The 26270-nt window shown below is 41.6% G+C and overlaps 1 protein-coding gene across 1 annotated transcript in view; it reads left to right on the forward strand.

The window, feature by feature from the left end:
* Window positions 1–26270, forward strand: part of dnm3b (dynamin 3b) — a 98390-nt gene that overhangs the window by 6482 nt on the left and 65638 nt on the right. The window contains exons 2-5 of the mRNA XM_060914232.1: window positions 767–840; window positions 7787–7936; window positions 9663–9866; window positions 25814–25912. Coding sequence (XP_060770215.1) covers window positions 767–840; window positions 7787–7936; window positions 9663–9866; window positions 25814–25912 — 527 coding nt within the window. The remainder of the gene's footprint in view (window positions 1–766; window positions 841–7786; window positions 7937–9662; window positions 9867–25813; window positions 25913–26270) is intronic.

Below are 26270 nucleotides of genomic sequence, written 5' to 3' on the forward strand. Positions count from 1 at the left end.
CCAATCAGAATTGAGAATTTAAAAACGTCCTGGTATAAAACTGATCTAAATGCTTTTGCCAAGTGAACAAGTTGCTTTGTTAGCTCAGTGGCTGTAGGGCGATGAGCTATTGCCATCACGCGATGTCCCTCCGTCCAGAATTCACAAAAATTGCTACTCCTCCCTGAGTTTTCAATGGATTTTGATTCTGATTGTTTGTTTTGTTTGGAAGATCTAATCAGTCTGCATAAAAGTTACTCCCTGGTTTTGTGATTTCTCATTAACAAGTTGCTAATTAGGCCGGTTAACGAACTTTGAGGAAAACCGCTACTCCTCCCTGAGTTTTCAATGGATTTTGATTCGGATTGTTTTGTTTGGAAGACCCGATTGTTCTGATTTGTTCTCATGAAGAGCAACTTGGCTAATTATAAACAAGTCTGGTTTCTCAACATATGGCTTTGTGAGCTACTGCATCGCTGATGCTCTGGTTTGTCTTTGATATCAAAAGAGCATCTAAAATTGACCTCCCTTCAGGAAGCTCCTCCACAGCGATGGTCCTCGTTCGGCTATCTCCAGCACTCACCTTAATGCCTTTCAAGTTCCTTTTTCATCTCGGCTAATTGCTTTGTAGCCGATCAATACCTACGGTCAGATAAAAGATACGTCTAGTCTGTGAGTTCATACGGAATAAACTCTGTCTCATCATTTAGCACCTGTTTGCTCGTTCTCATTTTCTTTACTGCTGAATTCATTCTAAATTGGTGTCATTTTCTTTCTATTTTTGAAGGGATTTTCTTCCCCGAGGCTCTGGAATCGTTACCCGCAGGCCTCTGGTGCTGCAGCTAATCAACTCTAACACAGGTGGGCAGCCTGGCCTACATAAAGACACACACACACACACACACACACACACACACACACACACACACACACTCTCTCTTCTGGAAAACACACATTTAGCTTACTGTTCAGATTTCTCTGATATATTAGTAACTTCAGGTAATATATTACCTTAATCTGTACTGTCTGTGTTTTTTTTATTTATTTTTTTTATTTTTTATTTTTTTTATTCCTGGACACAATATTAATCTTTGGTGAAAAGTCTTACTTTTACAGTCTTGGGCTATAAAGTTGGGCTCGCTATTAACCGGCATACACTCACCGGCCACTTTATTAGGAACACCCACCCATCCATCTGCTGTTTGATGCAGTTCTCTAATCAGCCGATCGCTTGATGCATAAAATCATGCAGATACAAATCAAGAGCTTCAGTTAATGTTCACTCGCATCAAACATCAGAATGGGAAAAATTGTGATCTCAGAGTGTGACTTTCTTTCACTGTGGCATGGGTGTTGGTTTGAGCCAGATGGACTGGTTTGAGTATTTCAGAAACTGCTGATCTCCTGGGGGTTTCACACACAACAGTCTCTAGAGTTTACACAGGATGGTACAAAAAACATCAAGTGAGTTACAGTTCTGTGGGTGGAAACAAACACCTTGTTGATAAGACAGGTCAGAGGAAAATGGACAGATTCATGGTTCGAGCTGACAGGAAGGAAATGTATAGTAACTCATATAATCACCCTTTACAACCGTGGTGAGCAGAAAAGCATCTCCGCATGCAACAGCAGGAGAACACATTGGGTTCCGTTCCTGCAGCCAAGAACAGGGATCTTAGAATCAAGAACAAGTTCCTATTAAAGTGGCTGGTAAGTGTATATTAACTAGAAGGGCACTCGGTAGAGCGTGTACCACATATTCGGATTTGTATCAAAACCTAATTGGTTGTTCCTTGGCCCATGACTCCTCCATCCATCCATTATCTATAGCCGCTTATCCTGTTCAGGGTCGCAGGCAAGCTGGAGCCTATCCCAGCTGACTATGGGCGAGAGGTGGGGTACACCCTGGACAAGTCGCCAGGTCATCACAGGGCTGACACATAGGCCAAGTTTACATTAGACCGTATCTGTCTCGTTTTCTTCGCAGATGCACTGTCCGTTTACATTAAAACGCCTGGAAACGCCGGGAAACGGGAATCCGCCAGGGTCCACGTATTCAATCCAGATCGTGTCTGGTCCGGTGCTGTGTAAACATTGAGAATACGCGGATACGCTGTGCTGAGCTCTAGCTGGCGTCGTCATTGGACAACGTCACTGTGACATCCACCTTCCTGATTCGCTGGCGTTGGTCATGTGACGCGACTGCTGAAAAACGGCACGGACTTCCGCCTTGTATCACCTTTCATTAAAGAGTATAAAAGTATGAAAATACTGCAAATACTGATGCAAATACTGCCCATTGTGTAGTTATGATTGTCTTTAGGCTTGCTATCCTTCCACTTGCAAGTGGTAAGTGACGCGCATGCCCGACATGCACTGAGATCACACACACAGCGGCTCAGTCCCGAATCACTGCTCGTGTGCTTCACTCGCGCGCTCTGTGAGCTGTGCAGGGCCAGAGTGCGCACCCTCCAGAGGGCACTCGCTGTTCAGGGCGGAGTGATTTGGAGTGCAGGATGCCTGCGGAGCCGAGCGTATCCGTGTATTGGCGTTGCTGTGTGCACGCTAATCGTTTTAAAAACGTTAATCTGATGATCCGCTGATACGGTCTAATGTAAACCCCACCATAGACACAGACAACCATTCACACCTACGGTCAATTTAGTCACCAGTTAACCTAACCTTCATGTCTTTGGACTGTGGGGGAAACCGGAGCACCCGGAGGAAACCCACGCAGACACTGGGAGAACATGCAAACTCCACACAGAAAGGCCCTCGCTGGCCACTGGGCTTGAACCCAGAACCTTCTTGCTGTGAGGCGACAGTGCTAACCACTACACCACCGTGCCGCCCCCCATGACTCATCTTTCCTCAAAATTTCATCAAAATCCGTTCACTCCTTTTTGAGTTACGTGGGGAACAGCCAAACAAACGGAGGCGAAAACATAACCTCCTCCAGCAAAGTTGGCAGAGGTAATAATCAAATGATTACACGTTTGAGTTAAGATTATAAAAAATATGCAAAATCATAGGCCTACGGGTACGTGTTCTAGCTAGCTAGTTTCAGTGCTCTAGTGCCACAAGTGGACAGATGAAAGCTACACATGAACCAGTGTAACACTGCAATCAGATATTTCTGAGGTGGTGTCAGAAAATGTCTTGAACATTGGAAATTGTGCCAAACAACCAAATAAATACAACAAATCAAGTTGTGTCGTCTTTTAAAATTGCACTGCAATTTTTTTTTCTTCCAATAATTACTTTGGAAAACATACTGTGAAATGTATTTCAGTGAAATGTTGACCAGGTTTTTATTTGGGACACTTTATAAAAGGTCATGTTGTGAATGGAGCTAGTTTATGCACTGAAGCACATGCAGTCTGCCTAAAGATGTCTAAAACCTAAGTGTGATTTCCTCACACAGTGCATGTCATACTTGAATGAAGTTGTTTTTTATCTATATAAGGTATTCAAAAGTCAAATTCCCTCCTGTGCTAGGCAGTCTCTCATCCCAGTACTAACCAGGCCCTTAAGGCGCATTGGGCGGCGCCAATCTCCACTTCTATAGCCCTCGGCCTCTCGCCTATACAACTAGGGTTACAGTGTGGGGCTGGTCCTCTGCTAACCGCGAGAGTTTGACTCCCCACTCACATCTGTATTACAGCGTGCCTTGCCAGATGGCAGTAGGTACCATTTTTATGATGGTCTTTGCTGTGACCCAACCGCGAGTAGAACTCGCAATCGAGAGGTGGACACACTAACCACTAGGCCAACTTGCGGTACATAAGGTATTGAAACAGACACAATCATAATAATTTCAGTTTGTAATCAGATATTTGTCATTGATATACAATCCCTTCTGAAAGTATTGGAACAGCAAGGCTAAGTCCTTTGTTTTTGCTACACGCTGAAGACATTTGGGTTTGAGATCTAAAGATGAATGAGACAGTAGATCAGAATTTTCTGATAGTTACATCTAGATGTATTAAACAACTTTAGAACATAGCACCTTTGGCAGACCACCCAATCGTTGAGTGAGCAAAAGTATGGAACAAATGGTTTTAACGTTAACATTTGGTTGCATATCTCTTGCTTGTAGTCACTGCATCATTGGGTCATTGTTTTGCTGTCTGATGAAGTTCTTCCCAATTAGACAGGATGCATTTCTCTGTAAATTGGCAGACAGAATGTTTCTATAGACTTCTAAATTCCTTTTTTGTTGCTACCCTAATGACCTAGTACATTGTCATTAAAGGTTAGTGAGCCCGTTTCAGAAGAAGTCATGCTTGACATGCATGACATGACACTTTCTCCACCATGCTTGACTGAAGAGCTGATACGTTTGGTACACTTTGACAGAGGTCAATCTTGGTTCCAGGATACTACTGTATTTCATTTTGCATTCCAATCTGGACATCGGAGTCTTATTGTTAATGAGTGGTATGGCCTCTATATTTCTGCTCTCGAAGATTTTGAATGGTGGATTGCGATACCTTCACCACTGCCCTATGGAGGTTGTTGGTGATGTCACTGACTGTTGTTTTTAGGTTTTTCTTCGCAATTTTCATGATGATTTTCATCATCTCTCTGGTTGTTAGTACACCAGAACTAACAGGACATTCCAAATTGTTGTATTGGCTATGCTCAATGCTTGTGTGATTGCTCTGATTGATTTCCCATCTTTTCTCAGCTTCAAAATGGCTTGGTTTTTTCCTCATAGACAGCTTTCTGGTTTTCATGTTGGTTTATCCTTTTTAACAACAAATGCAGCCTTCACAGGCAAAACCCAGGGCTTTAACCAAGGGTAGACAGTCATAGCTATTAATGGCTTAAACAATAAATCCAACAGGACACCAAGAAAAACCTGTCAGTCACTTGTTCCAGTATTTTTGAGCACTTGAAAAATGGGTGGGTTCAAACAAAAGGTGCCATGTTCTAAGTTGTTTAACACAGCTTGATGTAAATATCAGAAAAATGACAGCTGAAGTTCTGATCTATCATCTCAGATTCATCTTCTGATCTCAAACCCAAATGTCTTTAGTGTACAGCAAAAACAAAAGAATAAGCTTTGCTGTTTCAATACTTTTGGAGGGGACTGTGTATGACTTTGTTAAAATGTATGTTAGCGTGACACAACAGTTACTTCCACTAAGTTGCTTGGTCAAGTGGCTTTCTAAGAGTGCTCATATGTAAGAGTCATACTATGTATCACTTCTGCTTGTCTGTATTTGCCATACAAATTTCCAAATCGAGCAACAGTCCCACTGAAACGTTTACTACAGTAGAGTTAGCAAGATCATCAGTGAGCATGGGTCAAAATATGAAAGCTTGTCAAATGAAGGTGAAAAGGAAGAAGGGAAGCCAATTTCATCAGATGCACCTTTAACAGGAATCAACGTGAGTTATCCACCCAGCTACCTGACTAGCTATCAGTGAGGGTGGGTTCTTCATGATCTGTTTTCATTCGCAAGCAAAAAAATTAATTAATTTAAAAATTGACCATATTGTTTATCAAATGTCAAATAATTGATATAAGACCATGCTGTTATACTAAATATAGACAAGGCTGTGATTAGCTGCGGCTGATATTCAGTATAACCTGTCTTGGTCGTGCAGTATTGCTTCAGTGTTGTTTATTACTTGTGTTTCATGTTAGCAAAATTTTCTTTCCAGCTAGCTTGGGTTGTTTCGTTCATTCAATCTCAACTCGATGACAAATGTAATAGTAGAAATAAAGGCTTTGCACTGTCACGTGACCCCATAGCAATGGTAACTACGCCGCCATGACAGGAAGCACAATTGTAGTGCTTCATTCAGCCGAGCTAGTTGTCATTGATCGGTATGGGAAGGTTTTGCTGCGTTTTTGGATGTTCAGCTCCTTTTGAACGAAACAAAAAAATCTGGAATTCTTACCTTCGTGGAAATGAAATAGGCATACTTTTGGGGTTTTGACCTCTCCATACTATACCGAGTCCTGCCGAATGCCCCCCCCCCCATTTTCCCTTCTACGTTTAGAAATCTCTCTAGTTTTTCCCCCTGCTGATGAGTTACTTTTTGTAAATTAAAAAAATCTGATGTCTTCGTTTCGTTCAAAACGATTTGCACGTCCAAAAACACAGCAAAACCTTCCCATAACGATCAATAACAACTAACTCGTCTGAATGAAGCACGACAAACGTGCCCCCTGTCATGGCAGCCCAGTTACCGTTGCTATGGGGTCACGTGACGGTGCAAAGCCTCTGCACGTGGAAGTAGATACATGGCTGTAGGCCACTATAGATGAAAACCATGATGATCCAAGATGACCTTCGTTGACAGCCGTCACGGAAATTATTCTGGAAAAGTCTTTGAAAATGAAGCTGAAACTGTGTCTGTGCAGTGACTTTACAGTCTTCCAGTCCATGTTGCCTTTATCATGATATGACATGACAAGCCCTGTGTCCAAGTACTAATTTTAATGTTCCCTTGTCGAGTTCCTTTCATACCTACTGATTTCTAAGCTATTTTCGCCGTCCAGCTGTATGTAGAGTACATGGTAGTGAAATTCCCTTCAGCTATTATCTTTGAACAGAGTAGTTTCCTGCTTGATTTCTGTATAACGGACCATACCAGTGTCTTTAAACCCAAGAACTTGCCTTTCAAGATGAAAATTGGGGATAGAAAATGCAGACTGAAGAAGCAGTTCACTTTTTTCCTTTGCTGTGAAATGTAATGTTAAAGGAAGACTTGATTTAAAAATGAACAAGAACAAATTCTGCACTTGTACTGATCACATGAATCACTGCAGATTTGGTTTGATTTAACGATATGGCTTGCAAATTGTTAGAAAATAGCACTTGATTCAGCGCAACCTAAGGAAGCCGCGAGACATTAAACGGAGGTCATGAAATCGTAATGTAAATATGCAAAGGATGCAGGCTGTTTTATCATGCTTTTGAGTTGTTAAATTAATAAGCGTGTATATAGTTATGTGTTGATAAGAAGCTCATCTATTTATTCAGTTCTCAAGATAAGCAACATCTTTGATTAAAATGGTGTCCCTGCCATGCAAAGAAAAAAAGTTTTCATTGACTTTAGAAAAAGGTCAAAGTCCCTCCCAGGACCTGGTTTTTCCAGACAATCTCCCATCCCAGTACTAACCAGGCCCTTAAGGCACATTGGGCAGCACTGATCTCTGCTTCTAAAGCTCTCAGCGTCTCACCTATACAGCTAAGGTTACAGTAGGGGGCTAGCCCTCTGGTAACCGTGAGAGTTTGACTCCCTACTCGCATCTGTATTGCAGCATGCCTTGCCAGATGGCAGTAGGTACCATTTTTATGATGGTCTTTGGTATGACCCAATCACGAGTAGAACTCATGATCTCCCGATCAAGAGGCAGACACGTTAAGCACTAGGCCAACTCGCGATATTAACTTTAGAGGGAAAATAATATTATTTAATTAATTTGTAGTGTTATATATTTACTTAACCATGACCTCAAATTGTTTTCAGTATTTTTCTGAATGTATTTACAGCCTAATATGTGCATTTTAGATTAGATTATTTATGTTGAAAAAGAAATGCAAGCTTTCCAGTCTTTGTAAACTCTCGAGCAAAGTTCGCTTGAGCTGATTAATAAATGAGGCCATAAAATAGCAATTAAAATGAATTTCCCTGAGGGATAATGATAAACGACATTGACAAGGACTTTTCTGTTGACCTGCAATGCAGGGGATTTGTGCTTTACTCCACAAGGTAAAGTAAGTTCAAATATCCAGCGAATGCATCTTCTAAAACCTGTCGATTTTGCCCTTGTGTGGATTTGCAGAATGGGCCGAGTTTCTTCACTGCAAAGGAAAGAAGTTCACAGATTTTGATGAAGTGCGTCAGGAGATCGAGGCTGAGACGGACCGCGTCACTGGAGCCAATAAGGGCATCTCTCCAGTTCCTATCAACTTGAGGGTGTTCTCTCCAAATGGTACGTTCAACTCTTTACACACTTTAAAGTCTTACTGCTATTCCTGCTAATAAACAGTAAAGGATATGAGTATGATATTGCATGGTTGTCAAGACATGACGTCACACGTCAGAGACGTAAAACCTCTGCGCTAGCGAGCGAGTTCATACTTTATTAGCTATGCTTGTACATGTTATAGCTAATTGAGTAAATAACCTGTTGGGTAAATCATTTTAAAAAAAATGGTATAAAAAGATCTGAGAACTGAAAGAGAAGAATAAACGCAGGGAAGTATTTTGGAAAGTGGTGTGCCAGTTTGAAGAATACAGCTCTTGGCACTCTGCCCACATCACACTGGCTAAAATATAAACCCAGTCAGTACACTTCCTCCCATTTGCCACTGAACAAAACAGAAAATAACAGGGTTTATTTTAGGTAATGGAAGTCAGTTTCTTAAAGGTTATTTAATATCATGGGCCTCAGTGGAGGCGTCATGCTGTGTGGTGGGTGATCTGGCCAAAATACTGGATATGGTACCAAGATACTTGAAGATATTTTCACACATACAGTATATCATATTATTATAATACTTTATTCCACTTTTTCGATGGAATAAAAACATGTTCTATTCCCTTATAGTGAGTTTCATTCATTTGGTTCGATAGCGTGCAATATTGTTAGCATATCGCTTACACTACATGTATTACGTCACTCTACCCAATGGAGAATGAGCGTTGAATATGAGTATGATATTGCATGGTTGTCAAGACAACATGACGTCACACGCCAGAGACGTAAAACTTCTGCGCTAGCGAGCGACTGGGACAATTTGTAAGCAAACATGGCCGCCAGGTTTGCTGGCGGAAGATTTTGAGAGAATTTTGAAAGAGGACGACGCGTTGAACACCTGAAAGGAATGCATAATAATAATAATGGCTTTTTTTCATGGTCTATCAGGTGTATTCCATTCAGCTACTCGTCTTTGACTTGTTCAGTATCATGCTAGCTGAATGGAATATATCTGATATACCACTCAACACCAGCCAATATTATTTAAATATTTAGGATTGCTTACAAGGTAGTAGATTTAGATTTATAAATCTCATCTCATTATCTCTAGCCGCTTTATCCTTCTACAGGGTCGCAGGCAAGCTGGAGCCTATCCCAGCTGACTATGGGCGAAAGGCGGGGTACACCCTGGACAAGTCGCCAGGTCATCACAGGGCCGACACATAGACACAGACAACCATTCACACTCACATTCACACCTACGGTCAATTTAGAGTCACCAGTTAACCTAACCTGCATGTCTTTGGACTGTGGGGGAAACCGGAGCACCCGGAGGAAACCCACGCGGACACGGGGAGAACATGCAAACTCCACACAGAAAGGCCCTCGCCGGCCCCGGGGCTCGAACCCAGGACCTTCTTGCTGTGAGGTGACAGCGCTAACCACTACACCACCGTGCCGCCCAGATTTATAAATTATTCAATAAATAAATAAGGCTTGAATATTTCAATGGTATATGTTAGCAATCTGTATTATATTATGCCATTTTATAACACCATAATGTTACCTCAAATCCAGTTCAGGTTGTATAAATTTGCCAATGCCGATGCTTGTTTTACTCATCAGGTGTCCAGAGCCTAGACATCGGTTGTTGTGTTACACTGCTGAGTCAGAAAGCTGGTAAAATAAATGTAATTGGGTAATAAATTGAAATGAGGATCTCCTTTCATGTGTGCAGTGTTGAATCTGACTTTGATCGATCTGCCGGGGATCACCAAGGTGCCCGTGGGAGACCAGCCTCCAGACATCGAGCAGCAGATCCGTGACATGATCATGCAATTCATCAGCCGAGAGAGCTGCCTCATCCTTGCCGTCACACCCGCCAACACTGACCTGGCCAACTCCGACGCCCTCAAACTGGCTAAAGATGTGGATCCTCAGGGTGAGACAGCTACGACTGGAGACACACAGTACTGCGCAAAAGTCTTAGACACGTGAAGAAATGCTGTCGGCCAAAAATGGCTTAAAAATACTATAAACAGTAATCAGTAAGCCATTATAAATCAATATAATACAGTCAGTGTTTAGTGTAAGATGACCCTTTGTTTAAAAAAAAATTGTATAGTAGTCTCAGGTCCAATGAGTGCAGTTTTATGCGGAAATGAGCTGTAGGTTTTACTGAGCATCTTACAGAACCAGCCACAGATCTTCTGGACACCTTTGACTGTCGCATTTGCTTCTTCATTTTGCACCAAAACCCAGTAGCCTTCATTGTTTTCTTTTTTTAATCTGAAAAGTGGGCTCTTATGGAATATGCTGCTCAGATACAAACTTTTCTGTGATGAAAAAAACAAACAAAAAACCGAACGTTTGGAACTCTAAAATGATTTTGTAATGTCTTGACTTGATAATGTAGAAGTCGTAAAATATAAGTCAATAACAAAGTTTGCATGGAAAAAAATAGGTGGCTGAAGACTTTTGCACAGTACTGTATATTATTAATGAGCTCAATCTGTGGTGCATGTTAGATCTCACGACCTAAAAGAATGAGGAAATGCTCTTTTATATAAAATGTGAGTTTGCTTAATGGTTGCACCTGTAACATATTGACAACACTGACAACTGTCTGCCAGTTTGATGTAACCACATTATGTTACTGACGGTTTTCAAAAGGTTTTAAACCATCACTGTGTCTAATGGAGCAGGGTGTTCAGCTGACGAGCGGTTGAATGTGATCGATCAGACTTGTTTATTGTGGAAAAATGGCCACAAATGTCAAAACATATTGCCTCCAGTAATCCAAAATACATCTGGAATGTGAAATGCTGATGGTTTCCATAATAGTTAGCTCGTCTGTCTACGAGGCCGATTAGCTATTGCCATGGTATGGCGTCCGTCATACACGATTCAGTTAAATCGTATCTCCTCCATCAGTTTTCCACGGATTTCTGTTCTGATTGTTTTGTTTGAAAGAACTCATCACTACGCATAAAACTTGGTCATTGTTTTGTCAAATTTTTTGCTAACGAGTTAATAATTAGGCCAAATTAATGAATTTTCCAGACCTTACTACAATTTTATCTCCTCTATCATTTCTCATCTGATTCCAGTTCTTTTTTTTTTTTTTTGAACTTATGATCATAGACAGTCAGCACAAACATTCAGAAACACGAAATTGGAGTTACTAAAATGACAAGATGAAAAATCTACAGCATATATACTCACACACACATAAGACAGTAGTAAAACAAAACATGACAAAAAAAAGGGGAAGCGTAATCTGTGGTTGGTAGAAGAGAGCAACTGGACTTGCTTGAAAAGTCTTGAAGACGTTTCGCCTCTCGTCCGAAAGGCATCCTCAGTTCTGTCTGTCTAATAGGGAGTATCAAGTATTTATCCTCTCATGGATCATCATAGAATCCGAATCAGAATGCTGATTGCTGCATTGAAGGTGGCTGATAGAGGTCATAGACACCCACCTCTGTTCAGTGATGGTCGTTCCAGGTTGACAAAAATGAACGATCCTCTCTGGCTAAGATGTCTGCCAGTTTTCTGGAAGTCCTCTCATACTCCCGCACTAGTCGAAGGGAACTCATCCCAAAGTGCGTAGAAACATATCTGTGAAGATACTCAGTCGTCCAGGTACATAGTAATCTGTGGTTGGTAGAAGAGAGCAACTGGACTTGCTTCAAAAGTCTTGAAGACGTTTCGCCTCTTGTCCGAAAAAAAGGGGACGAGTGGGCAGGGGGATGACTTGCTCTCTTGTCTTAAAACATTATTCGCAAGACCGGGCTCCCTCTCTTCAAGAGTTTCTCCCTCTGGAGCCTCAATTTGTGAGTTATGTGTTCCATTCTATAAAGCTCCCATACCCACTCCTTCCACAACTAAAATGTTGGGACAGTGGGCTTCAGCCAATTTACAGTGATTCCCTTAATGGCTGCTGGATGACAGGAGGATTTGCAGAAAGTACATATCATCCCTATGCTCAAAGCTCTGAAGGGCAACTCCCAACAAAGCAACCAGTGGAGCTTGGGGGATCTCTATTCTAAAAATATCGACCAGTACTGAGTAAATATCATTCCAGTATTTCTTCAGTTTCTCACAAGACCAAACAGTATGAACAAAGTTTGAGTCAGTTTCTCCACAGTTCCTCCAACAATTACTGGTGGCTGATGTTCCATACGTTCCTGTTATGTGCGGTCTCCTGAAGTATCTATCATTTTCCATTTGAATTCTCTCCACTATTGGAGCAAGTCACCTTGTGTGTTTCAGAGCAAATTTCTGCCCAGGTTTCCAGAGAGATATCCTGTTTAAGCTCTGCTTCCCATTTTGTTTTAATGTACAGAGTATCATGTTTCTCCATACTCTGGAGACTATTGTAAAGACTAGAAATAGTCTTTCTCCCATAAATACCAAGTTGAACCCCAATGAAATACTGTTCTATTGCAGATGGTGAGCGAATTTTATCAATGACTTTATGCCATTTGATTGAACTAGCTGGTGGATGTAAAGAAGACCATATCTAGCCCAGTGTTTGAAGCCTGCGTCCAATTGTAGCAGTGTAAAATGGGAGTGAATTTAGTTGCCGTTAAGGCTGATATGGAGTTTGGTAGTTTGTGTTTTTTCTGTATTTCTATCCAAATTTGAGCTGTATTGGTGTTTTTGTCCATATATTTACCCTACAGGATCTCAATGATCTATTTGAGAATGATATCTGTTCTAGCTGGCGGCATGGTGGTGTAGTGGTTAGTACTGTCGCCTCACAGCAAGAAGGTCCTGGGTTTGAGCCCAGCGGCCGACAAGGGCCTTTCTGTGTGGTGTTTGCATGTTCTCCCCGTGTCCGCATGGGTTTGCTCCGGTTTTCCCCACAGTCCAAAGGCATGCAGGTTAGGCTAATTGGTGGCTCTAAATTGACCGTGAGTATGAATGGTTGTCTGTGTCAGCCCTGATGACCTGGCGACTTGTCCAGGGTGTACCCCACCTTTCGCTCGTAGTCAGTTGGAATAGGCTCCAGCTTGCCTGCGATCCTGTAGGACAGGATAAGTGGCTACAGATAATGGATGGATCTGTTCTAGCTGATTCCAGTTCTGATCAATGTTTTGGGTAGCTCTTCCCTTGAGGAACAAAACTCTGTTGTTTGTTAATTTTCTTGTTGTAAACGATTTGTTTACAACTTTGTTTATTTTCAGTTAAATTGTGCCTCCTCCCACAGTTCTGAATGGATTTCAGTTCTGGTTGTTTTATTTGAAAGAACTGGACCTTCTGCACAACACTTGGTCATTGTATTGTCAATTATTTTGCTAACAAATTAGTAATTAGGCCAACTTAACTAATTCTCTTCTGACTAGAATTGTATCATTTACCATGCGAATTCAGTTCTGATTGATTGTTTTGGGTTGATGTTCCCTGAGGGAAGAAAATTTAGTCCTTTTGTTGGTTTTCCTGTTGTAAACAATTTGTCGTGGAGGTTGGTCCTCTCTTGCATCGTCACATTTCAGTTCTGTTTGATGTTTTGGTCGTCATGGTTGTTTTGATGGCAGGCCAGATGAGCGACTATGCCCTTGACATTCTGATTTTCACAATTCTTCTGTACCTACTTCATCGCTAGTGACCTCACCTGACTCCACCCCTTCCTCCCTCCTCTTCCAATCATACACATACCTGTCATAAACATTAACAGTAAAACAATTTCCAGAAACATTAGTAAACAGTATAAATCACAATCTATATAAGAGCAATTCCAGCGTTATGGACGTGACACTTGAACTCAAAATGGCAACAAATGACCCAGTGCATGTTTTATTGTCTCCCAGTATTTAAACAGGTGTTGCATATTTTAAAGCTGTACCATACTGGAGAAGTGATAGAACAAGAACAATTCCCATAGTACATCTAGGGCATGCCAGAAAACGCCAATAAAAGATGCGTTATGGATGTGACAGAAAAAGTATCACTTTTCTTGGGTGACTGTACATTTTTATCAAACTCTGTGAAATTGTAAACCTAATGTCGAAATGGAGATATCCATTTGATAGAGGGGTCCAAGGTGAATATTAAAAAATCTTTGTTTAAAATATTTTGTATTTCATGCAGAGTTTCGGAAGGAAAAGTCAGCGTTATGGATGTGACGAAATTCCGTTATGGATGTGACGCGTCTGAAATAGACATGGCATATGTTTAGAAAATCAGCAATTTAACCACCATAACCCTTTGAAAAACTCTCTAAATATCAGCTAAAACTATCAAAGTTCTTAAATAATATTTAGGATGGCTATTGTTTTGCTGTTTTGTGGATTTTAGCATACATTTCTGTGGCTTGTGGCAATAATATAGAATTGTACATCATCAAAGTTGGTTTTAGCTTGGGTTTTACATTATAAGAAAGAAAGACTGACAGTGACATATTAGGTTGGTTACAAATTGGTTCAACTTATTCACATCTGTAAAATACAGGCCTAGGTGAGATCTCTGGGAGCGGTTTTGATGTATTACATGTTGCTTTAATTTTGCATGGTGAGGTTGACATTTACATGGAATTGCCCATAATAAGCAGCAAAGTTTGTTTGTCTTGAGCTAACGTTGCCATTTCTCAACGGATTTTCACCAAATTTGGCAAGTAGGTCCGGGTCTAAAGTCTTAATAATAATTAATAATTTCAATTTATATAGCGCCTTTCTCAAAACCCAAGGTCACTTTACAATAAAGTCCTTCCCGCACCATATGACGCATTAGGCAGCGCCGATCTCTGTTTCTATAGCCCTTGGCCTCTCGCCTATTACATAGCTAGGGTTACAGTGGGGGGCTGGTCCTCTGGTAACCACAAGAGTTTGGTTGTAGGTCCAGGGGTGACCTGGAATTTTGCAGATATAAACAAAATTCATGTATGGGCCCCAGGGAGCTCCCTGGGGGACACAACATCCACCCACCCCCTCCCTCAATGCCTTTCATGTGACATTTATCAACACAAACTCTTGACAGATCTTCATTAAACTTGGTACGTAGGTACAGGAGATGGCCACAATTTGGCAGAACTCAGAAATTCCATATTTGGGCCCCAAGGGGTCCCTGGTGGGCCCCTGGGTGGTGGATGTTTGGATTATTGTTTGTCTTGGGTTAACATCACCATTTCTTGATGGCGCTTCAACAAATTTGACATGGAAGTCTGGGGGCAACCAAGAATTTTGCAAAACCCGGGCAATGCCGGGTAACCTGCTAGTATAATGATAATTATGAACACTATGAGATGCATTATAATAATTTAGAGATGTTAGCATTTATATTAACAAATCATTACAGAAAAGTCCAGCATAACTATACATTTCCATTTTTAATACAAAAGTGGAATTTTCATAAAATGGTTGAAACATAGTAAAATCCATTTTAAGCTGTCAGTGCACTCACAAACACTGTGGAATACCATTCGAGGTCAATATTAAAGGTAGACTGCCTTTCAGATTTTTCAAGTGTAGGTCATAAAAATAATTTTCCCTGACACCCAGTTATTTTTGTTTAGTGGACCGAAAACTACTGAATTCGAATCACAGACTTCCAATTTTATTAGTTTTTTTTTTAACAGAACAATTAATGAGTTTAGAGCCATGTGGTCCTAAATTCGCCGCTATTTTTTCCTGCTGCACCATGACCCAATTCAAGCTACTACCTCATGCATCACATGCTGGGCTTTCCCTGTTTGCGCAAGGCATTGTGGGATACAAATTTGAAACAGGAGAGAAAAATGGAGGATGTGAGTGTGCGAATGAAACGTGAAAGAGTGACTGACTGCAGTAACGGAAAGCCAGAAGAAAAGACGTTATGTTATATACGAAGGAAAGGAAATGCAGGACGAAACTAATAAATATCGGTGGTCAGCGAGCACCTTGGTGTGATCAACTTTCGTTTAGCGACAGAATGATGGAACTGGGGGCAGCACGGTGGTGTAGTGATTAGCACTGTCGCCTCACAGCAAGAAGGTCCTGGATTTGAGCCCAGCGGCCAACGAGGGCCTTTCTGTGTGGAGTTTGCATGTTCTCCCCGTGTCTGCGTGGGTTTCCTCTGGGTGTTCCGGTGTCCCCCACAGTCCAGAGACATGCAGGTTAGGTTAATTGGTGGCTCTAAATTGACCGTAGGCGTGAATGGTTGTTTGTCTCTGTGTTAGCCCTGCGATGACCTGGCGACTTGTTCAGGGCTCTCGCCCATAGTCAGCTGGGATGGGCTCCAGCTTGCCTGCAACCCTGTAGAACAGAATAAGCAGCTACAGATAATGGATGGATGGATGGATGGATGGATGGATGGATGGATGGCTGATGGAACTGTCAGTGCATGGTCAAAGGTAAACCTGTAGATGGCAGTAATGTAACACTGTGGATGCCAGCTGCCATAAAACCCAAAAGAAAAATATGAAGGTAAACCTGCGCATGCACACACAGACTTCCTCTGTCAAGTCAAGTTTATTTGTATAGCGCTTTTAACAATAAACATTGTCGCAAAGCAGCTTTACAGAATTTGAACGACTTAAAATATGAACTAATTTTATCCCTAATCTGTCCCCAATGAGCAAGCCTGTGGCGACGGTGGCAAGGAAAAACTCCCTCAGACGACACGAGGAAGAAACCTCGAGAGGAACCAGACTCAAAAGGGAACCCATCCTCATTTGGGCAACAACAGACAACATGACTATAACATTAACAGTTTTAACATGAAGTCAGTTTCGTTGATGTTATAACTCTCTTCATTGATGGAAACTTGAATGTAAAACTGTTCATGACAACTGCAATCCTAAAGTTAGCAACTCAACTGTAGTCCTCAGCCATAAAAGCATTACTGTAAGTGTCCAGAGCGTCCTCCAGGTGTGACTTTCAACTGTCTACATGGGGCCGTCCTCCACAGGAGCGATGCGATGAGACTTCAACCAGACACAGGGCACCAGGATGGATCAGGCAGGTCCGAGGAGCAGAAGAGGTCAGCATCTCGATCTCAGGATTTACATGTAACTCAGACAGACAGATCTGGGGGAGAGAGAAAACACGGGTTGTTAGGTATGCCCAATGTCACCTGAATAAGTAGGAACAGTATACGTATTGTACTGAGTACAAGCAGGGACTCTGGCAACTAACTATGACAGCATAACTAAAAGGAGAGAGCCAGAGGGTAACACAGGCATGAGGGAGCCCCGGGACATAAAGTAGCCAGCCAATACACAGTCAACAAACTCGAGTGAGCAAGCGAGTGGGGACTGACAGCATCCATACATCCCAGTTTACCAAAACACTCTGTCTGAGAACCCTCCAGATCTACACCTTTACCTCATAAACACCATTAACAAAAGGCTTGACTAAACAGACTTAAACGCTGAGACTGTGTCTGATTCCCAAATACTACTTGGAAGGCTGTTCCATAACTGTGGGGCTTTGTAAGAAAAGACTCTGCCCCCTGATGTAGCCTTCACTATACGAGGTACCAGCAGATAGCCTGCGCCTTTTGATCTAAGTAGGCGTGGCGGGTCATAGAGGAGCAGAAGTTCGCTCAGGTACTGTGGTGCGAGACCATTCAGTGCTTTTAAAGGTCAATAATAGTATTTTATAATCAATACTAAATTTGATTGGGAGCCTATGCAGTGTGGATAAGACAGGGGTGATGGGGTCATATTTTCTAGTTCTAGTAAGGACTCTTGCTGCTGCATTTTGAACTAACTGGAGCTTGTTTATGCACTTATTGGAACATCCAGACACTAAGGCATTACAATAATCCAACCTGGACGTAACGAAAGCATGAACTAGTTTTTCTGCATCATGTAGTGACATTACATTTCTTATCTTAGCAATATTTCTGAGATGAAAGAAAGTTATCCGGGTAATGTTATTGATATGAGTTTCAAATGAAAGACTGGAGTCACTGATCACACCAAGGTCTTTTTCCTGCTGCATGTGAAGAAACAGAAAGGTCATTCAGAGTTACTGTGTAATCAGAAAATTTACTTCTAGCTGCATGTGGTCCGAGTACAAGTACTTCTGTCTTGTCAGAGTTAAGACTTAGACTTAGACTTTCTTTATTGTCATTCAGATTTGCATCAAACAATATGCATCAGAACGAGATTTCATTGCTTTGGCTCAGTGTAGTGCAGAACGAAACATGTATATATCATCTCATTATCTCTAGCCCCTTTATCCTGTTCTACAGGGTCGCAAGCTGGGCGAAAGGCGGGGTACACCCTGGACAAGTCGCCAGGTCATCACAGGGCTGACACATAGACACCGACAACCATTCACACTTGCATTCACACCTACGGTCAATTTAGTCACCAGTTAACCTAACCTGCATGTCTTTGGACTGTGGGGGAAACCGGAGCACCCGGAGGAAACCCGCCCTGATCAGATGCCAACAGTAGGTTGTTTACTACTTTAACCAGTGCTGTCTCTGTGCTATGATGAGGTCTAAATCCTGACTGATCCATTTCATGGATGTTATTCCAATGTAAATATGAGCGTAACTGCTGTGACACAGCTTTTTCAAGGATCTTGGAGATAAAGGGGAAGTTTGATATCTCATTATCTCTAGCCGCTTTATCCTTCTACAGGGTCGCAGGCAAGCTGGAGCCTATCCCAGCTGACTACGGGCGAAAGGCGGGGTACACCCTGGACAAGTCGCCAGGTCATCACAGGGCTGATACATAGACACAGACAACCATTCACACTCACATTCACACCTACGGTCAATTTAGAGTCACCAGTTAACCTAACCTGCATGTCTTTGGACTGTGGGGGAAACCAGAGCACCCGGAGGAAACCCACGCGGACACGGGGAGAACATGCAAACTCCACACAGAAAGGCCCTCGCCGGCCCCGGGGCTCGAACCCAGGACCTTCTTGCTGTGAGGCGACAGCGCTAACCACTACACCACCGTGCCGCCGAGGTTTGATATTGGCTGATAATTTGACAGCGATCAAGGTCAGGTTTTTTTTTTAAATCAGGGGTTTGATAACTGCTAGTTTAAAGGATTTGGGTACATACCCAATCCTAAGAGAAGAATTTATTATTTTTAGAAGCGGTTCAATTACTTCAGGTATTATTTGTTTTTGAATAGACGTGTAGGTAAGGGATCTAGTACACAAGTTGAGGCTTTTGATGCCGAGATTAATGAAAGTAATTCAGTTTCTCTAAGGGGAGTAAAACATTCTAATTGATGATCTGATACAGTTATATTGTTAACTACAGGGTCACTTACATTGTCTGACCTTAAATTAGTAGTTTGAATTTTTTATCAGATATTCTCAATTTTGTCATTTAAAAAAATTCATGAAGTCGTTGCTACTACTGTACATACTGCAGGTGTGCATGTGTCTATAGTGGACTTATTCCTGGTTAATTTTGCTACAGTATTAAATAGGAATCTAGGATTATTTTTGTTATCTTCTATTAGGGAGGCGAGATATGTTGATCTAGCAGCACTAAGAGCTTTTCTATACTTCAGGAAGCTCTCCTTCCACGCTAATTTGAACACTACCAATTTTGTTTGACGCCATTTACGTTCCAATTTGAGTGGTCTGTTTTAAAGTGCGAGTGTCATCATTATACCAGGGTGCTAATTTTTTTTTGTCTCTGACCATTTTCCTTTTAAGAGGAGCTACATTATCTAAGGTATGGCGGAATGTTGACTCTAAGCATTCAGTTGCCTGATCAAGTTCTGCCGGGGCTGACAGTGACCCAAAGTTGATAACTCTGGGAGATCATTTACAAAGCTCTGTGCAGTAGTTGACGTGAATGTACGTTTAATACAGTAGCGTGGTGAGGTGCATATATTATTACTCAGACGTATTTTGAATGAGATGGGATAATGATCTGAGGTAACTTCAGACTGTGGAACTATGACTATATTTTCTACGTTTAACCCAAATGTTAGTATTAGATTGAGGGTGTGACCACCATTATGGGTCGGTCCTATGACATTCTGATTTAACCTCTACTGAATCTAAAATGGACACAAACGCTGTTGTCAAAGGGTCTTCTGGGTTATCAAAGTGAATATTAAAATCTCCAACAACTAAAGCTTTGTCTAAGGAAATAACCAGGTCTGAAATAAAATCTGCAAATTCAGAAAGAAACTCAGAATATGGCCCCGGGGGCCTGTAAACAAGAAGTAATGGAATTAACTGGGTAGACCTATTTTTCGAAGCTACATACATTATATGAGTATGAAGAACTTCAGATGTATTAAATTTATATCTAGGTTTGTGTTACACCTAGATCAGGGGTTTTCAAAGTGTGGGAGAGTCAGCCCCCCCTCAGAGAGCAAATAAACAACAGCGCCCCCCCCCCTTACAGTTTTTGTTGTTGCTATACTTGATGTTCCATTCATATTTTAAAAAATGGTTGTTGTACACATTTTAATTTTTTTCTTTTACACATTTTAAACATCTGTGCTTTTTGAAAACATCTTTTTTTACACATTTAAAATGTATGAGCTTTATTAAAACATCTTTTTTTTTTTTACACATTTTAAACATCTGTGCTTTTTAAAAACCTCTTTTTTACACATTTTAAACATCTCATAGCATCGTTAGCTAGCACCTCTTGGCAGACAACACACTGTGGCAGTGGAGCATCTTCAGATCCAGTCCATGAAAATCCAAACTTTAAATAATCATGGTCATACTTCCTTCTTTTTTTACCTGGCCCAGACTCTGTCTCCTCACTCACTGTAGCTTTAGGTACTAAAAATCGATCCATTTTGTCTCTGGCAAAGGCTAGCTGAAGTTCGCTAAATGTCCGCAATAGTAACTTATTCTGGTTTATTTTTCCTCACGTTGCGCCCCCCCCCGAAGAACTCTGGCGCCCCCTAGGGGAGGCGCGCCCCACACTTTGAAAAGCCCTGACCTACCGGTAGATAATCATTATAAATAACCTCGACGCCTCCTCCTCTGCCAGTTAGACGAGGCTGGTGTGTATAACTGTATCGAGGAGGACTCGCTTCATTTAATGCTATATATATTCAGAAGAAGAAGAAACTTTTATTTGGTCACATGCACACTTCAAGCACAGTGAAATTCATCCTCTGCATTTAACCCATCTGAAGCAGTGAACGTGCACACACACACACACTCAGTGGGCAGCCACACCAGAGCACCCGGGGAGCAGTCAGGGGTCCAGTACCTTGCTCAAGGGCACTTCAGCCCAAGGCCGCCCCACGTTAACCAAACTCCATGTCTTTGGGTTGTGGGGGAAACCAGAGCACCCAGAGGAAACCCATGCAGACACGGGGAGAACATGCAAACTCCACACAGAAAGGCCCTCGCCAGCCACTGGGTTCAAACCTGGAACCTTCTTGCTGTGAGGCGACCATGCTAACCACTACACCACCGTGCTGCCCATTCATTTGGCTTAATCCATGTTTCAGTTAACCAAAGTACATTAAACTCCTGATCAGTAGTAAGTTCATTAACCATTAGCGCTTTAGATGTAAGAGATCTAATATTTAATAGCCTCACCTTTAGATCAAAGGTGCTGGCAGCAGCTGTACAGTCAGTATGATCTAATTTTATATTGATTAGGTTACTGGAACAAACTCTGAATATTTCTACTTTTTTGTTGAGCTCGGGGAACAGACAGTCTCGATATAGTGAACCCTGAGTGACGACTCTGTGCAGCTAGCAGACAGTCAGTTTAGCCTGTTCGTCTGCTCCCTGGCCTTGGTTCTGGATTGTCAGAAATTAACTAGGCCTGTTCTGAGACTATGACCTATGCTGTAGGAAATGAGAGCAGCACCTTCCCGAGTGGGATGGATACCGTCCCGCCCTAACAGGCCAGCAGTGCCCTCAAAATTAGCCCAATTATCTATAAAGCCCATACTGTTTTCTGTCTGACTGCACCAAGCGAGCAATTTCATGCACATTATTTGATTTAATCCCCTCAAATTAAATAACTTCCCAGCCACAGAATGGCCTGATATTTTGTGAGATATTACAGAAATTAACATGTATCACAATGACCACATTTCAGAGGGAACTAAATTTCACCAATTTTATGAAATCGAAAGGTCATCTCACTTTAAGCCATAAATATTACCCTGTGTGATTCACTGGTGGGTGTGAGGAAACTGAGGAGGCAGATATAAGAGACTGGTTCAGTATTTATTCAGATTTTTTTTTCTCTCGGTGCTTTTCAGTGCAGCACTCAAATCAAAAAGCCAAGCAAAAGAAAACATGATTCAACTAAATAACAGAGAAATTGCTCATGGAGACAGTGATCATCTCAAAGATTGAATTTTTAACACATTTTTTAAAACGCATTCTATTTTCATGACTTTTTTTTTTTTTTTAAATCTCATGGCTACATTAAATTGTGCACATGAGTAACTGTCAGAGTTATATTTTATAAGCTTCACTTTAGTTGATTCTATATTCTAATGAGAGTAGGAGCCATGTTGTTCATCCATACCACTTATCCACCAGGGTCACAGGAGAAGCTGGAACCAATCCAGCTGACTTCAGGTGAGGGATGAGGTACATATTGGGAAGGTTGCCAATCTATAATCGGACAAACACAGAGATGAACAACCATTCACACTCACATTCACACCTATGGGCAATTTAGAGTAGCCAGTTGACCTTATCCACATGTCTTTGGACTGTGGGAGGAAACCAGAGCACCCAGAGGAAACCTATGCAAGCATGAGGAGAGCATGCAAACGCCACACAGGAAGGCCCACATCAGTTACGAGGTTCAAACCCAGAACCTTCTTACTGTGAGGCAACAGCGCTAACCACTACACCACCCCCATGTTGTTCAGTTAAGCCAAATTTAGAGTCGTTAACGTCATAATTACAACCAGGACTATAAGATATTACTTAATTTTTAGATTGTCTCTTGCTTTTATGATACATAATTTTACATTTAACAGCAAAGAAATACAAAGCAATTTGCTTTCTTCAGTCCGCATTTTCTATCCCTGACTTTTTTTTTTTGGTGGTGGTGTTTAAATTTGGTTTTCACACAAGTTCTAAAAGTACAGTAGATAAAGATAACCCAGTTAAACAAATGAGACAAAAATATTCTGCATGGTCATTTATTTATTGAGGAAAATGATCTAATATTACATATCTGCAAGTGGCAAAAGTATGTGAACCTTTGCTTTCAGTATCTGGTGTGACCCCCTTGTGCAGCAATAACTGCAAGTAAACGTTTCCGGTAACTGTTGATCAGTCCTGCACACCAGCTTGGAGGAATTTTAGCCCGTTCCTCCGTACAGAACAGCTTCAACTCTGGGATGTTGGTGGGTTTCCTCACATGAACTGCTCACTTCAGGTCCTTCCACAACATTTCGATTGGATTAAGGTCAGGACTTTGACTTGGCCATTCCAAAACATTATTCTTCTTTAACCATTCTTTTGGTCGAACGACTTGTGTGCTTAGGGTTGTTGTCTTGCTGCATGACCCACCTTCTCTTGAGATTCAGTTCATGGACAGATGTCCTGATATTTTCCTTTAGAATTCTCTGATATAATTCAGAATTCATTGTTCCATCAATGATGGCAAGCTGTCCTGGCCCAGATGCAGCAAAATAGGCCCGAACCACGATACTACCACCACCATGTTTCACAGATGGGATAAGGTTCTTATGCTGGAATGCAGTGTTTTTCCTTTCTCCAAACATAACGCTTCTCATTTCAACCAAAAAGGTCTATTTTGGTCTCATCTGTCCACAGAACATTTTTCCAGTAGCCTTCTGGCTTGTCCACGTGATCTAGAAACTGCAGATGAGCAGCAGTGTTCTTTATGGAGAGCAGTGGCTTTCTCCTTGCAACCCTGCCATGCACACCATTTGTTGTTCAGTGTTCTCCTGATTGTGGACTCATGAACATTAGCCAATGTGAGAGAGGCCTTCAGTTGCTTAGAAGTTACCCTGGGGCCCTCTGTGACCTCGCCAACTATTACACGCTTTGCTCTTGGAGTGATCTTTGTTGGTCGACCACTCCTGGGGAGGGTAACAATGGTTTTGAATTTTCTCCATTTGTGCACAATCTGTCTGACTGTGGATTGGTGGAGTCCAAACTCTTTAGAGATGGTTTGGTAACCTTTTCCAGCCTGATGAGCATCCACAACGCTTTTTCTGAGGTCCTCAGAAATCTCCTTTGTTCGTGCCATGATTCACTTCCACAAATGTGTTGTGAAGATCAGACTTTGATAGATGCATGTTCTTTAAATAAAACAGGGTGCCCACTCACACCTAATTGTCATCCCATTGATTGAAAACACCTGACTCTAATTTCACCTTCAAATTAACTGCTAATCCTAGAGGTTCACATACTTTTGCCACTCAGATATGTAATATTGAATCATTTTCCTCAATAAATAAATGGCCAAGTATAATTTTTTTTTGGCTCATTCGTTTCACTGGGTTGTCTTTTATCTACTTTAAAGACTTTTGTGAATATCTGATGATTTTTAGGTCATATTTATGCAGAAATATAGAAAATTCTAAAGGGTTCACAAACTTTCAAGCACCACTGTATGTATCTATAGATGGCTCTATCCATCCAAAACCTGGCACTCTTATAGACGTGCACGAAATGCAGTTGACTTTAATATTCTGAATGGCACATCCAGAAAGTCAACTTAAAGTTTCTGACTGCAAAGTTGAATTCTGGGCAAAATGTTCTATTTCTGGACGGCACGGTGGTGTAATGGTTAGCACTGTCGCCTCACAGCAAGAAGGTTCTGGGTTTGAGCCCAGCGGCCAGTGAGGGCCTTTCTGTGTGGAGTTTGCATATTCTTCCCGTGTCCGCGTGGGTTTCCTCCGGGTGCTCCGGTTTCCCCCACAGTCCAAAGACATGCAGGTTAGGTTAACTGGTGACTCTAAATTGACCGTAGGTGTGAATGTGAGTGTGAATGGTTGTCTGTGTCTATGTGTCAGCCCTGTGATGACCTGGCGACTTGTCCAGGGTGTACCCTGCCTCTCGCCCATAGTCAATTGGGATAGGCTCCAGCTTGCCTGCGACCCTGTAGGACAGGATAAGCAGCTACAGATAATGGATGGATGTTCTGTTGCTGTTGGAATTTTGAGATGTTTTACTCCTGCACACACACCGTGTATCCTATGTGTAAATGCTTTACAGAGATAAAAAGCATCCCATATTTTATGAATCTGAAAATCGCCAAAGCAAGTGACTAACAATATCATGTGACCACCGGGGGCCTGTTTGTCTGAGCTACTTTTAACCAAAACAAGTCGGCGTGGGCAAACATGGTGGACTCTGCTTTCCCGCCAGGGAAAAGAAAAAGAAAGCCTGCCTCATGAGTGCAACTGCAAGATAGAGCAAGGTTAGATGATGTGTCATTTTTCTGGACAGATAACTAAATCATTCTAGCGAATGCTTAGCTATCTTAGCTTTAGAGTGCATGGGCTCGACTCCACAGGAGTGAGTATGGAGTTATAGACCTAATGCTTTGGTCTTACAGAGAAGTTAACGATGGCACAAAAGCAGTAACAGAGAAAAGATATATTCGTCTATTGTCTGTTTCATGGATCTGTTTCGCAAATATCAACCACAAATTACATCCCTGCGACTCAAAACTCTCCGAGGTCAAGGTAGAGTCACAAGGGTTTTTTTGTGCATCGCCATCTTGGTGTGACACAGTTACATAAGTCATGCTAATTAGTTAAAGCTTCTCGTGTTTGGCTGTTTCCTTAGGGCCAGACTGTTTATCTCAAGAGGGAGGAAAATGGTCCCAAAATGGGGGGAAAAAGCGACCTTTGGCACATCAAAATGAACACATCTCGTCTGCATGATCTTGTTCTTGTGAGACATAGAAAAATGTTTTAAAACTAAAGCCATGATTAAAACCATGTAAGATATTGTGACACTGTTCCTAACCTGTGGCTTTTTCCTGCTGTAGGTCTGAGGACGATTGGCGTGATCACTAAACTGGACTTGATGGATGAGGGCACTGATGCTCGAGAAGTTTTGGAGAATAAGCTGCTTCCTTTGCGGAGGGGTGAGACCAAGACCATACTTCAGTTTTATGGGCGATTCTGTAATTCCCAAGATTTAGAAATGAGCAAAATTTTCTGAAGTGACCCGGGATAGGTAAAATCCTGTTTTGTTATTGCTGTAGGTTTTATTAATAGTCTAACGCAACACTAATGACACTCCAGTTGTAGAATCACTCTTATGTACCCTCAATCATTTTACATATTGTGTCTTGCTTTATTACCTGTTTTTGGATTATATAATACAACCCCAGTTCCAAAAAAAGTTGAGACACTGTGTACAACATGAATAAAAACAGAATGTGATAATTTGCAAATCATGGAAACCCTATATTTCATTGAAAATAGTACAAAGACAACATA

This window comes from Neoarius graeffei, chromosome 1, assembly GCF_027579695.1.
Source record: "Neoarius graeffei isolate fNeoGra1 chromosome 1, fNeoGra1.pri, whole genome shotgun sequence".
Taxonomy (NCBI): domain Eukaryota; kingdom Metazoa; phylum Chordata; class Actinopteri; order Siluriformes; family Ariidae; genus Neoarius; species Neoarius graeffei.